The following is a 15,649-nucleotide window of genomic DNA, read 5'->3' as shown; positions in this document are numbered from 1 at the left end:
TTGGGAATGTTCTGCATTGCAGCATTGGGAACAGTTCTGCACCGGGGCTCCCAGCAAGGTTAAAGAACAGTCACGGTAGCATTCAGATTTAATCGTGCCGGATTGAAGGGCCTTCCACCGCTTCATCAAGCTGCACCAAGGGAAGTGTAGGTTGGATATGAGAAAAAAGTTCTTTACAGAAMGAGTGATAAAGCACTGGAATGGTGTGCCCARGGAGGTGGTGGAGTTGTTGCCTTGAAAGGCCAGTTTTTAATAATGGCACAGACAYGATTAAGGGGATTAAAAGGGTTTTAYCTCGGTATTTGGGATCCCAGGTGCACAACTTGATGGCAGAATGCACACCTGTGTACAGCACGGATACAAGTTTTATAGGTTTCAGGAATTAGCATATCTATCTAGGATTCCCCAATAAGAAACCCAACAAATACAGTAATGTCCCCCTATTCTAATGAATCCCCCCCAGATGAGGTCAGAGCYCAGTTTRCACAAGATGTTCTGGACAGAAGGCTTCACCCAAGGCTGGAGCCTTGGGTTTAAGATAGCACAGGGCATGATGATCCCTTCCTCAGGATGTTTGGTCTCTCTGCCCAGCAGAACTCCTAAACTAAGCTGGAATATCAAGCTTCAGGAATTACAAGCATGTGGGCTAAGGGGTACAGGCGGATGCATAGAGGGTACAGAAGCGYAAAGGGTAAAGCAAAAAATCATCAGGCTTCAGAGTCACCATCCCTGGAGGTGTTTAAAAAGAGATTGGATGTGGCACTTGCTGCCATGGTTTAGTTGAGGTGTCAGGACATGGGTTGRACTCAAAGATCTTGAAGGTCTCTTCCAACCCTAGTGATTCTGTGATTAAGGTCTGAAGTTCAGTAAACTGTTCTCAAATCAGTGAAAATGCATAAAAACACACCCTATGGCAGCAGTTCTCAGCTGCTGCCCAATGGTGATGGAGATGATAAATGCCTCCCATACATGGGATGCAATAAATCCAATAATGTAAAAATCAAACATATCGTTGTGTCAGCACTCAGGTTCAAATAATGCTTCTGAAACTGCAGCTGAATGGAGCCATTTTCAYATCCACCTTGGAACACAGTCAAAATGCCACACACAGGTTCCTGGAGAATGAATTTGTGTTGGTTCAGTTGTTCTGTTATATATATTCACCTCACAATCAAATTTGTATCACCCACTTTGTTTGCCAGATGTCCCGTGTTGAAATTACTGTTAACAGAAAGGAAATTTGGTGCTTACATGGTTAGTTCCAGGTTTACAATTTTGAAATTCGCCTCTGCTACTTTGTTCTAAGAAAAAWCTTCTGCATTAGGTTGCTTAGGTAGATTTTGTTTTAAAATGCATCAGAACATCTGAAGGGCYAATTCTGGCTGAATCATTGAAGCTTTTGCTTCCTGTGAGCTCCATTAGTTTGCCTTTGCTAGCTCTAGCGGGTCTCTCTGGCTTTGTTACTCAGCTGTTGTGTTTAGATGAATACTTCATTCCGTAGAGAAGGAAAAATCCCTCCCCAGCAGGGATTCAGTTCATTCCCACACCTTCCAGCAGTGCTCTGGTGAGCTCCTCCCAAACATGCAGTGCCCCCTGTCCAAGGCAGCATCCTGCTGTCCTTCCCTCATCCCATATCCCTGTCTCYGGAATCTGCTCCCTGTGGCCACAGCTCTGTGTCTGCTCCCTTGCTCAGCTCAGGCCAAGACAGGGCAAGCACGACTGGGTCATGAAGGATGTTYCTCAAGGGTTATTTAAACTTTCACAAGTATCCAGTGGAGTGCTTATTTGGAACATTGAAGAGCTCTGCTGCTGTTCCTGCTGGCTGGGTAATGGACTGAAATGAATCCTTAAGAACCGCTGAAGGCCCTGGACCATGGACACATGTTAAAGCTCTTTAGGGTGTTTAGGACATGTTTTAGAACAGGCAGTTTGACATAGGCCGAGGGCTTGTCTTTCCTCRAATTGCCATCACAATTCACGGCCTTTTTGCAGCATCTTCCTCCAGTGCAGAATTTTCGTTTTGGGCATGTGTGTTCAAAGTTCGAACTCTTTAGTTCGAAGAYCAATTTGGTCTCCAAGCTGCAGACCTGCTCCCCTCTCTGCAAATCATCTGTCTCACACCCAAACAACCACATTTACAAACACTGTGAGATGTTCAGCTGAACTCCCAGGAATTCTCTTTGTCATAACCCAAGTAGATTTGAGCTGTGTTATTACAGAGCTGAAGTGTGCATAATTAAATCGCCTGCGAGAAGACTTGGCTGCATATTGTGCACATATCTATGAACTGGATTTAAGATTTTTTTCCCTTTTAATATAAATTTAAGCAACATTCAACAAGTTGAATGCAGAATTGTCTGTTCAGAGATCTGCATTATTTATCACTTACCACTATCTCTAACAAGTAAAAATGCCAATGAAAACTGAAGAAATATATTTTGAGAGAACACACATATTGCTGAATGTCTGCTTGGAGCCATAATAGTAAACATATCCTACTTCAGCTCTAAATACYAGAAACTGACAGAAGGCTGAAAAAAAGGAGTGTTTAAGCATCCCACAGTCAGTGTAGCTGTGTTTTAATTTTTAAYTCACCTATAATTTTCAAAGGAGCACACAAAACTTTTCTGCTGCAATTTTTTATTTCAACTAAGTTAGTTTAAGATAAGGTATTCCAGGATTTGAACCTCAGCTTCTTCCTGTAATCTTTAGTTTTTGTGGGTTTTTAATTTTTTTTTTAATTAGGCTGTATTCAAAAGATACTTAATTCTTCTTTTCTAGATTAAGTTTGTTGTTTTTCTTCCAGGATAATTCACTGTGAGCCCTTGTAAAAATGTGCACTGTGGGTATGGAGGACTTGGATAAATTATATGCATAAATACAGGAGCTTTTATTATTCAGGTGGACAGAGAATAAAAAGTTTTGCAGCTATATTTACTGCCCTTCACCTATGAGTGAAAGCCAGGCTAGCACAGCTTGTGCCCATTTCATTCTGTTTTCATTCTGTAGTTATAATTTTGGTAGACATTTGTGTGGTGAATGGAATGGTCCAGGTTTTTCCCTTTGTTTCTGCATGCAAAGCACTCTGCAGGTATCCAGAAARCTCAGGCTGTGCACGTCCTCTGAGYAGCATTCCCAGGAGAGGATGGGACCAGACAGGTCTGGCAAGTCTGTGCTCAGGGCAATCACTTCCTTTGAAATGCAGTCATCCTCCAAAATATTTTCTTGAAAGAAACATCTGAAGCAYGAGAGAGAAGGAGGAGATGCAAATAAGAAAAAAAAAGATCTTTACATTCCCTATTGTCCYGCACACCACAAGTTCAGCCTTGCAATTGTGTGAGATGTGCTGTATTTATATTTTATTGTACAGTATGTTCCTGTGCATCTGCTTTCCTGTCAGGCTTTTCAATATTTCAGCTGAGCACGTTTCATTCCATCAGACATTGCAGTCCCTAACACCGTTCAAAATTGGGTAAGAGACCAGAAAAAGGCATGTAAAGTGCTTTTATTTACCCTAGAATTTCACCAAACCCTCCCCTCCATATCTATACTTACATATATTATATATATATATAATTATGGAAATGAATCAGACTAAAAAAGACAGAGTAGTGAATCTGTAATTTAAGTGGGTTGTGGGAGAAAAAGTACAAACTGTAGTGGCCAAATATTTTCTGAAGAGGAGAACATTGTGAGATGAATGTGGAATTAATATGTATGACCAGTATTTCCTGAGCAYAACTGCTGGAAGGGTGAATGCATGATGAGGTTTTAGGATTCTTCAGGATCATTTCTAGGTTGTTCGGGAATTGATTTCACAGATGGAAGAAAGGGGGAACCCAGTAAACTGRTGTCCTTCAGAATTTGTGTATCAGTGTCCTCCTGAAGTTAATATGACTGATATTTTGGTGCTTATGGGTTTTCTAAAACCAATAAAAGGTGAAATGAAAAATATTCATAGATTCGGAAGACCTGAAATGGCCTAATTCAGATGACATGAAAATAATGGTCAGTGGTCAGAGTGGTAGAAATATGACAGATGCTAATCTAGGATGAGAAACTGATACCMAGTTTTTAAAATATAGTTTATGTAGGCAATTTCTCTCACCTTAAACAGAAACATGCTGGATTTTTTTAAATGTAGCTGAATACCTTCAGCTCATTTATCTGTTATTTGGACATAGGTAATCCAAGGTCAGGTCTTCATTTTAAAGACCTTGTCAGTGTTTTTCTGTTAACTGAAGGATATTTAACGTGAAGAGAAACAGTAAAATGTAAAAGATAAATGTATTTATCATTAATTATTTGGTTTTGCAAACAAAGGGCTGCCGGTGGGCACCAGCAGCTGTGGAATTCCTCAGGAGAAAGAGCAGAGGCCGAGGGACACTGCCATCACAGGGCTCTGTCATGTGTGAGGCTCCCTGGAATGTCCATCTGGGGAAATACTGACACCCTCCACGACTCACTCAAATACTGCTAAAGATTCTGAAAGGGCACAAGAAACAAAATTTTATGTGGACATGAAAAAGGCTGTGTGTTAGTTGATGAACTAGCTTATAAACATGATGGTTTCATAATTTGGTTTTCCATTCTATCAGTAAGCAGATGAAGAATTGACTTGGGAAGTCACATACAATCTGAGAAGGCAAAGTGTTCCAGGAGGAGACAGGATCAGTGTCCTCACTGAAGTTTACCTCAAACCTGGGGAAACATTGAATCAAGAAACTAAGAAATCTTTGTGCAAAAAAAGAAAAAGAGAGTCGATTTTGCCATCAATAAGTAACAGATGGAAAGGATGCTGTGTAAAGAGGCAGACATCCCCAGGAAGAGAAGGTGAATGGCGCTTTAAGGCAGGAATATGTCTAATTAAATCCAGTAAAYCACTTCCTCTTTATCAATAGGGGAAACCAGGAGGAGGGAGACCAGGTGGAATGGCTTTACTGATGATGTAGCTGCCACTGGGAGAAAGCCAAGTTGCAGTTATAAAGGATTACATTTATTATTAGCTACTAGATGATAAATTTGTACTGATTTCCCCTGAAGAGAAAGTAGGCTAAAGAGACCTAAGATGTACTTATAAGATACAGATGTTGACTCAATACAATGGATAAAAGGGTTCTCCTGTAGTGAGGAGAGATTAGCTGGACAGCATCCCTGAAGGTTGTACATTTAGCATGTGAACAGGGGGAAAATGGAGCACAATAACAATGGAAGATAAATTTGAAACAGCTGAAGTAGAAATGAGATCATATAGGACCCTTTCAAGGATACTTCTCTTTTTTTTTTCCCTTTTAATGACCTTAGTGGACTCTCTTGAAAAACAGTAGTTTGTCATAAGCTTTTAGTTAGGGCTRTGTTTAAAGTTATTTTAGAAGTATTGAAGAGATAAAACCCCTTTTGTTTTAAGGTTTGGCTTATGTACCCAGTGGGTAATCCTTCCTTTACTGCTTTCCAAACAGGTGTGCTCCCACTTTCCTTTGAAGCCCTGGTGTTGCCACTGTCAAGGATCCCATCCAACAACTGCCCTGTTTTAAAACTTGCTTTAAACACTTTTCTACCAGAACCATATGCTGCATGCTTAGATTCACCAGGATAAATTCACAGAAGTCAATGGAATTAATCTTGATKGAATAGAGAAATCAGAGTCTGGTTTAGGTTGCTGGATGTTACAATATTTATGAAGCAGTGTGTGGATCCCCAGTGGATGAAAATGGCAGATCTCATGCAGAGCACAGCCAGGCATTTGCCTTTACACAAACCCCTCTGCCTGCCCTCTCTAGATTGTTACATCCCACTAAAAAAAATATCAAAGTCTTCCAAAGCATGGGAATGACCCAGGAAATGTAGATGATATTTGCARTGTAGGTGCAGCTTGAGGATGCAGATCAGAGGCACTGTGGATGCTGGGATGTGGATGCTGGGATTTGGAGTTTGGGCTCATTCCTGTGGATTGGACACATGCAGATTTTGTGTGCAGATGAAAATAGTCCTTTACCTGTTTTTTTTCTCTCTGTGCTCAGCTTCACTAAGTGCTTTGTAAATGTCTGTTAGTCCTCCACACAGACAATGAGCCATTTTTTCRGCATGCTACAAGCCAGGCATTAGTATCCTTTCCTAGACATTGGACAAAACATTGTGGAAGAAATAGGAATTTAGCTTGTATAAYATAATCTCTCTTAATTCAGTGTGCTGCAAATAGCTTTGCATGCATGTCTTACAATAAAAAAATACTGAAAAGCACCAGGTCAGCCATAACAAAGCAAAGTTAGTAGACTCTTTAAAAACTTGTCCTGCAAAATAGGGTATGATATTGGAAACTTAGGATGGCCATGAGGAAAAAAAAATCTCAAACAAAAGAGCAGATGCACAGCTAGTTTAGAGAAATTATTGGTTTAGCTTTCACATCTAAATTAGCAGCAACGGGAAAAGGTTCTTTACTCAGGAGAGTTCAATTTATCCATTGTTTTAACATTTTGTGCCCTAAGCTAAAGCCACAGTTCTTTCTCTTCGGAATAGATCCAGCAGATTCCAGCCGTAGAGCCTGTGGTTTTCGAGCTCAAGAAGCTGTAAATTTTATAACTCTGCGCCCTGCGGTCAGAGCTGCTGAGTGTTGTGTCTGAAGTCAGGTGGTTGGTGTGTTAAAGGTAGACATTAAACAGTTCTGTTGAGGAACTGGAAATGTTTAAGGAGGTTGTTTGCCAGCTGTAAATTTGGGAGCAAATGCCAGYTGGCTGAAAAGATGCTGGAATGTGTCCAGTTAAGTAGACTAGCACTGGAGGTCTTTCCAAATTTGTAGGTCTGATAACTTGGCTGAATATGCAGACTTCAGTTATTGGGTTGTTAAGAAAAGGCTTTATAATGAATGTTTGAAAATACGATAGAAAACTTTTTATATGCTCGTTACTTTGGCAAAATTGCAACTTTGCACTAGTATTGCATTCCTGATGAAAACTYGGTCGAACATTATCCATTGTGTACTATTTTTTCAGCTGAGTGACTTCAAAACATATGGTTTTGTGCCCTGCAATATTTTARTCCCCAATACTATTCCATAAATTGATTTTGCCCTTTTTCTGCGCAGCTGGGATGGTACAGGAGGAGAGACACCTGACTGTGCTGCAGCTCCTGCCTGGTGAACATTCCCTCCTGGAGCCTGCTGGGTGGGAAGGGGCTCTGCCTTTGGCTGCTGGCCTGGAAATGGAGAGGAAGTTCCCTTCTCCTGCCTGTTAGAACTGTGGCTCYTTCCCAGTGTGCAAGGAGGGGGTGCAGCCCAAGGCATTAATGTGTGTATGGCCCAGTGTTCCTGGTGTGCAGGATTTACCCCCAGGCACTCACCCAGGGCAGGCTCCTGGCACCTTTGTGTGCTTGTTCTCTGCAGGGATGGACTCTCACCCTGAATGATGGGTCTCATTCTGGCCCATCCCAGATCATTCCCTTCCCACTGCCAGAGCACCAGGACAGTGTTGCTCTAACGGGAGTAAAACTGCCAGTCTGACCTCCTCCTCCTCCTCCTCCTCCTCCTCCTCTTCCTCCTCCTCCTCCCCCTCTCCCGTTCCGAGCTCGGTGTTCAGAACGCGTTCCGTCTGTTCCGCTGTCACAGAGAGCACTTCCAGAAGATGAATGTTCAGTCTAATGCTTCAGGATACTTTTATTAGAAAAGTTTTAAACTTTGCTGCTTTTTGGCTGCTGGCACAACACAGTTTTATGACAGTTGTCAGAATCAGATGAGACGAGGACTAACCCTTACACGAGGTTTTGTGGCACAGACAAAACCTCCTCCTCCTCTGACACRAGTTATTAAAAGGCCAGACAGAATTTCAGCCTCTGCACTTGAAGGAACACAGAGCACCTACTGAAATGGGAGAAAGTGTTTCTGGCTGCCTAAGATGCTGAGATCTGTGCTAATACCTTGGACTTGTAGGATGGGTAAAAGTAAATTAAAACATTTTGAGGTCTGGTCTGTAAGAAGAAACCGGGAAGGAATTGTTTTAAGTGAAGAATAGTTCTTGCTAGAGTTAACAAACTGCATTTTTTTTTCTGAAGCATGTGTTCAGAAGCTTTAAATTTTAGATTTGTCTCAGTTTGTCCTTGAGAGAAGAATAGTAGAATGAACACATTACTGCATCATGTTTTATCAAAAACTTTAATGTCCATGGACTTGGGGTTCAATATTCAAAGTGGTAGTGGAACAGCTGTTCTAACAGAGTTGCTTTTTTTGCTATCAGCAGTCTGATAGATTTCTAAAAGTAAAACTTGATATTGAAGAGATGTTTCACTTCATCTGAAGATGCTGTTAAATCTGATAAAACATTTACATCAGATAATGATTAATAGGAAGGGGAGAAAGAAAAGTCCTGAAAAAAGTCACACTGGGCATGGTTTGAATGGAGTGCAGCAAATAGGGCACAGAACCTCACACTGAGGAAGGAGAATATACAGAAACTTTGTGAGATGCTCCTGATGGGAGCTGTGAGATGCTGGGAGTATTGAACACAATGGAGGTTTTTTGGGAAGCCAGTAAGAGATCCAGAGATCTGGGGTGCACCCGYGCAGGGCAGAGAGGAGTTGCACAGCAGTCTCAATTCTCATGTTTCCTGATTGCAGAGTATTCCATTTTAATCCCCTCGTAAAATAGATGTGATACTTGCATTTGGTAATTTCTACTAGAATTTTCAGTCAAAACAGAGGTCAGTAATCACCCTCAGATCTATTTCTTCCATAACCTCACAGGTATTCTAAGGTGCTTGTGAGTTAAGCTTGGATGGCTGAAAAAAATCACACCAAATACTTCATCTACCTGTGCTTGAAGGAGTTTCTAATCCAAATCCTCCCAGAGGAAGGCACATACTCTACAATTCATTTGGAAATGTTTGCCTTTTGCGGGCCTAATTGCTGTATTCTCAGTTCGGATCATTATTGAGGTTCCCTGACTGAAATAAAACCTTTGGCTAGTAAGGTTGGAAACTATAGCATCCTCTTTTCTTTCTTCTACAAAAGTAAACASTGAGCAGTGCAGATCCTTCATGTGTGCAGAATTATTGAGCTGGAGGTCATGTAAATTYGGTCTGAATTTTCACTGTCATGGGCAATTTCTGTTTTCCAATGGGCACATTTTCAGAATACCTTAAAACACTTGGCTACATTTCAAAATGTTGTTATATTCCTTGGTCTTAAACAATGTTTCTCTTTTATGAAACCAGTCTATACAGAGATCAGTTCTACTTAAGTAGATTGGTTAAGTGCTCAACTGATAAGTTATTAATATTTTGAATGGCAATCACTAACACAGACGAGGAATTGTACTTGAAATGCTAATGCTTATCAAAAAGAATATTTAGGAACTGAGGTTAACTGCACCTGCTCTTTGTATTACTATGACAAGATCCATATTGGTGAAGAGTAAAAACTTGTTAGAGCTCTGTAACTGTAAACTCCTGCACTGTTTCTATTAAGTGGGGATATAAATGGATTTTGCTGCCAAAGGTTTCTAAAATAAATGTTGTTAAGTTGAAATTTCTCCCTAAATTTAGGGATGTGTCAGGTGTTCAYGCATCTTGCAGTGAATATAATTCAGTCTTGAAATTAATACAGTGAATGAAAGCTCAGATATAATTCACCACTAAAATAGTACACCCTGGAGAGCTGGGCTCCCTCAGTAAAAWGACAAAGATTGTTATGATAGTCAGTAATCACACTTTCTATAAATTTTCTAACACTTTATGCTGAATTAGTAAATAAAAGATTTTCCCAATCCTTTTTTCCTCTGTAGACACACAAGGACAGGTTCTCTCCTGCACTGAAACTTTATCAGCTTCAATCACCATGAGAAAAAAATYCAGCTGAGGGTCTTACAAACAAAATTTATCACCAGTCGGCATAGAAAAGAGTTTTGTATGAGAAAAAAACTTGTATTTTATACCCTCAGCCTCGAGAACTGAGGAAGCCATGCCCACACCTTTCCTGCAGCCCCACAGCTGTGCTGCTGCTTTKCTGAAGCTTCTGCCAGGACATCATTCGAGTCCTGCTTGGTGGGAAAAGGCTTCCTCCTTGCCAAAAGGATCAGCCTGGCCTTTGCTGGCTAAAAAGGAGGAAATGACTCTCCTCCCCATATCCCAACCCCCTGCCCTGCAGTGCCCCAGGCAGAGTCCAGCCCTGGCTCCCAGTGAGTGGAGCTGGGTCAGGGCCAGTGCAGGAGGGTTTTTGGGCAGAGCTGCCTCTCTGACCCAGTCGGTGCTCCTGATTTTCAGGAGGGGACTCTGTGTTTCTGCACCCCTCTCTTACAGACCCTGCAGGTGTTGGTCCAGGCAATGCTTTGCTGTTTAGGAATTGCTTTGAGGGCTTTTCCTGAGAATCCTCTCACAAGCATGGTGTGTGTACATATATTATGAGTGTATCTTGTTTAGTTCATCTTCCTTCAGACTGACAGAATCCTTTTTTTTTTTTTGCCTCTGCCTCCCTCCTTTTTTTTTTAATAACAACCCCCAAATATCCCTCTATAGATCCTGTTACAAGGCAAAAATCCTGGGATTGCTTGGGAATACACATTTGCCAAAACCAACATTGAAAACAAGACGTCTGTGAGAAAACACAGCTACTCTTGGGTGACRGTGCAGTCTGAGTGCTCAGCGACCTGTGCTGGGGGTAGGTAACTTTCCCATTGCTAAGCCTCTTCTTTTTCATATTTTTTTTTTAAAGCATCTCAGATCTTTTCAGCTGCCTTTGATTTTGCAAACATATACTGATACATATAGGGGCTTACACTGAACACCTGGTCCTTATTTTTTTATCTGATAACTTTGCACACAGAGGAAATACCTTTATACTGCCTACATGTTAAAAAAAATCATGCCAGTAACTCAGTCTTTTTAGTTTAGGTCAATTCATGTGCATATGATATTCTGCTGATGAAGTAATGTGGGAATTAATGATGTAYTTTGATGTTGTAATTTGGGAACACRGAAAKGTACCAAATAATTAGGAAAATTTATCCTATCTGTAGAGAGCACCAAAGAGATATTGTCAAGACCTCCACTGACAGTTGCACCCCCATCTTCTCATTGTTTAATTATCAGTATTTTAATTCTGATGGGTCAAAGTCTGAAATTCCATGTCAGATGAGGATTTCTTGCTGCCATATTCCTCTTATCTTGCACCATCTTTTTGTTTTTTTCCAAACCTTGCATGTTCTGTCCATGGAATTAATTCTGAGATGGAATGAAAGTTGAAAATTGGAGTGTGGGAAGTCTGTAATACCAAAGGATATGACTGGGTGCTGAAGGAAATGCTTCTGTATTGGCAAAAAAGTTCAGGTGAAATTCAGGGGTACCTTGCTGGTGTGTTGTCAGAACTTCACAGCATCTCAGTAAATGGTTTATGGAAGAAAGAGCCACCAGGAGCATTGTAGCCATAAAATAYGACAGCTGTATTTTCTTCTTTCCCTTTGAAGGGTTGCAGCATGGATATAAAAATTGTGGAAACAACCATATTTCCAAATTTGCCTCACTTTGTCCAATGAACCATGTGTGAGGTGAATGACAGATCTCAGTTAAAAAATGAATCTATAAAATCCCTTAAGGCATTTCTGTAGGGGTCCTGCTGCTGACACTTGATGGAGCTGAAGGTACAGGGACCTGCAGAGCTCTGGGGTCTGTAGAGATGTAAAAAGTTCACAGAATGTTTATTTGCAGCTTTCAAGTGTATGAGGGGGCTCTAAGCAAGCATTGCCAGTGTCTGTAGGGAATTAGAATAATTTCTTTTATTTTGGGGGGAAGAGTCTGCAAATTTGCTGTTTATAAGTAAAATGCTTTATCTGACTTTGATAGTATCTGTGCTGCAGAGAAGGAAATCAACGTTAAAAACATGTTGCTGCATAAACCCCTGTTTTATTTAGTTCAAGTCAGCGGATTTCTACCAAGGATGAGATTAAACTTTTTTGTTTAGTTAAAATTGTTCCTGACCACTTTTTCCTCTTACCATTCTGAATAAACATTTATTATGGTGTATTCTTATCTAACCCTTCCACAGGACACATCACAGCAAAAGCAATTTGTTTGGAAGATCACCGTGCGCGAGTCAACGCCTCTTTCTGCGGCCCGAGGACGAAGCCTTTCACCGAAACAAAACCGTGCAACACCAATCCCTGCCCGGCAGTGTGAGTTCAGGGGGGTTTGGTACCTGTGGGAATCCTCTGGGGCACACAGAATTGTGTCCTGCTGGAGGAACCCSTTGTGATCCATCACATGAACCAGGAATTGTTTGAGATGCTCTGCCCAAGGCTCCTGGCTGGGTTTTGGGTCTGATGCCTAAAGCACGGGCTGCTGAGGGCTCTGTCCCYGAGCTGGGGTGACACAGAGCAAATCCAGCTTTCTCAGGGGCTGCCTCTGCCACCTCCACTCATCTTGAACCACTAAGCCCATTTCCTGAGTAAAGTGCTACTCCCTGTGAGGAGGCTTGGCCCCATGACTCGCATTCCACATATTAGATTAGGTTAAAAGAGTCTTGTGAAGTATAATTAGTGATTTTTGGACAAAATGTCCCCCAGAGGATTGTGATGCAAGAAGAGAGCTATCTAAACAAACAAGTTGTCAGCAAAGCTCCTGGTACCCACAGAAATATGTATGAAAGCATTGCCTGTGTGAAAAGTCCTATTTTCTAAAAGATGTAAGAAAGGTGAGATGCAAAGGAAGACATTGACATATAGATAAGCACTTAGAATCCAGATGGTCTAAATCAATTTAAAAACCAAGGGAGTTGCACTGATTTATAGTAGCTGAAGTAGGGGTCCTTTGGAAAAAAACGTTGTGTGCTCATATAATTAAACACAGTATTATGTGGCTTAGGACATAAATGGATAGATGAAAGGACACAGTGGCCGTCTTTCTTCTGCTGTTTTTTTCACTTTTGGATTCCTGACTTTGCAACCTCAGCATTATTTTAATTTTGTATTAAAGATCAGAGAAGCTGTAGAATGTTGGACAAGACATTTGAACCTCCAAAACAGGAGATTTCCTAAGGTGATAAGTTTTAAGAATTCAGAGTGTTTCAGTCAGTGGGGTATAAATTCACTTGAAGATGCATTGAAGCAGAAGAAATGGAGGAAGGGTCTGGACCTGGCGTCATCTGCTGGTTTTGCTCTGGGGTGATTAAAGCAGCAGTAAAAGCAGTTGGCTAAGCCTGCTCCCATACTTCATAAAACAACCCATTTAATGGTGTTTAATAGGCAGCATTCCTCATCCCCCCAGTCCAGGGGAGGATGGTGGGACAAAGCAAAAAGATGCATATGTTCTGCAGTAAAACTTCAGTTTTACTTAAAAATCCGTACTTTGCAATATGTTGAACATACTGAAAAATAGYCCGGTAATAGTTTGGAATTTCCTGCGAATTTAAAGAGCACAGCAGAGTACACAAAATCCAAATGCCAAATTACCCACTTTGACCACAAAACGATAGAGATAAGGTTTAAATAATGGTGCCATGTGACACGAGAGCCCCATGCTCCTGCTTCAGCAGTTTCTGTAGATTGCGTTTAGCCACACGATTTTCTCAATACCAATTTTAAGTAATCTTTGTAGCCAAACACAATCTTTTCATATGCAATTTATCTGCTGCCAGGATTATTTTTATCCAATGAATTCAGTATTGTGCACTCAGAAATGTGTTGTCTGTGATGCCTCCAGGAGACTTTCTCAGCACTTTCTGCTTACCTTTGTTTGGATGTGGGCCCATTATGCTATAAAGCTTCAYCCAAATCAGATTTATTTATATTGACCACACACAAAATATCTGTTTCCATTAACCTGAAATCCTGATGTATTTTGAGCACCCGCTGATAAATACCTACTGCTGAAATGCTGAATATCCAYTTTGACACACAGTGCAATGTTTTCATACTGAAATCACAGCTATTCTATGATTTACTACTTTAAAACAGAATTAATGACTTGAACCCTAAAAAAAGTACAAAAAGAAAAGATGTAAATGCCCCAAGCACCTCCAAGGAAAAAATAGTTCARCTCACTAATTAATTATTCTTAAAATCCTTAGGATATATTAATGCATGGAGGACCTACATGTAGGACCATGCCTTAAATTAACAGGTTTCCCCTCAGCTGAGTGAAAYTGTGCCAGGATATCTCTGCTGAGGAATCTGCCCAGAAAACTCACAGCATGTAATATTTACCATAAACCCAAGGCTGCCAACAGAGAAAGAAAAAATAGGATTAATAAATACCGTGGAGGAAACAAAAGAATGCTGAACAGCCAGCAAATAAAGCAAACCCAAAGACACCAGGCAAGGGAGGGAGGTGACAGATGAGATACAAGTGTGTCCATYTGGGGACCTAAAAGAGGCTCCAGACTGGTAAAGGTCAGTGAGGAATAATTGCTGCAAAAGAACAAAGGTCTGTGAGACTGAGAGGGACCAAACTACTGTCCCACACAGAAAGGCACCAGAACTGCACGCTGCTCTCGTTGGATTTCAGAGCTGCCAAATCTGGTCATAATTATTTCGTTATTTGAGCTAATGAAAGATACTCTTGGATCACAGCCCRGATAATCTTGGAAAATGGAAGTTTACTAGAGGACATTTAAGTGGGTTTATTGCCCACTCCTCTGTGAAGAGGGGATCYTTCTGGACAGTTATGGTGAATAAACTCTTAAATGAACACTTCTGGTCACTCTACCAATGACCATTGTCAGAAACATCAAGGCAAACTAATTAAAATTTGTAAAATGGATTAAAAYGCTTTTCCCAGAAGTTTGTTGTTCAATGGCCCAAACATTTATAAATCAGACAAAAAGGAAACTTCTGACGTGTTTTGGAATTACATAACTACTGACTTTTCACATTAATATTTCTTTGTCCTTAAATTAGTGCCTTTTATATTTCTTGCTACTTTTGGCAGTTTCTGAAGCTGCTAGACACTGAGAGCTGGGATTTCTTCTGTTCCCAAAGWTATTTTTCAAAAATAGACTTATTATAATTTTTTTACAAATTAGAAAAAAATAAGCTTTCTTTTGAGGCAGACGTGAACAGACAGGCAAGTGAGAGGCTGTTCATCTTTAACACAGGACAAAAAATAAGCTTTCTTGACATTAAAATTGTATGTAAGCAGCTATTCCAGTRGTCACAGATTGATGCTGTGAGAAACTGTGAAAGCAGGATAGGCCAGGTGGTCAGATGTGAGAGAAAACCTTTTCCATGACATAAATAATTAAAAATTTGTCAAACTGTTAAAAAATTTTCAGCTCAATTTCAGTGCTGTGTCTTTGAATGAGTTCTCAATGAGTAAGCATTTAGTCATTCATAATTTCTTCTGTTTCTTCACTTTTGTTTTCCTGTCTGGCTGTGATTTATGGTCYTACACTGAAAGCCTTCAAGGACAAAGGCACTTAGTTGGATTTTTGCAGTGTCCCTGAAGGGCTGAGGACCCACTCAGTGCTTCAAGAATAGAAATACTGAGCAGCTCCTGGCATTTCAAAGCTGAATTTACCCAAAAATTGGCAATAAACCCTCAGACTTTGTGTCACTTGAGGGACGTGACGTGGAGCAGCAGCATCCTGTGCCTCGAGCACACATTGCCCAAACAGCTTGTGCTGGTTAAATTGCCTCTGTTTTATTTAGATTCTACATCAACTGTCTGCCAAATTT

The 15,649-nt window shown here is 40.7% G+C and overlaps 1 protein-coding gene across 3 annotated transcripts in view; it reads left to right on the top strand.

Moving 5' to 3' along the window:
* ADAMTS18 (ADAM metallopeptidase with thrombospondin type 1 motif 18) overlaps nucleotides 1-15,649 on the top strand; it is a 76,062-nt gene that overhangs the window by 49,228 nt on the left and 11,185 nt on the right. For all 3 annotated transcript variants that reach the window (XM_057381859.1, XM_057381858.1, XM_057381860.1), the window contains exons 17-18: nucleotides 10,500-10,641; nucleotides 12,025-12,151. In XM_057381859.1, the coding sequence (XP_057237842.1) occupies nucleotides 10,500-10,641; nucleotides 12,025-12,151 (269 nt within the window). The remainder of the gene's footprint in view (nucleotides 1-10,499; nucleotides 10,642-12,024; nucleotides 12,152-15,649) is intronic.

This window comes from Malurus melanocephalus, unplaced genomic scaffold (genome assembly GCF_030028575.1).
Source record: "Malurus melanocephalus ecotype Western Australia unplaced genomic scaffold, MMel_1.1 scaffold_535, whole genome shotgun sequence".
NCBI classification, from domain to species: domain Eukaryota; kingdom Metazoa; phylum Chordata; class Aves; order Passeriformes; family Maluridae; genus Malurus; species Malurus melanocephalus.
Note: the sequence above shows the minus strand (reverse complement) of the source record. Positions and strands in the feature narration are given on the sequence as shown.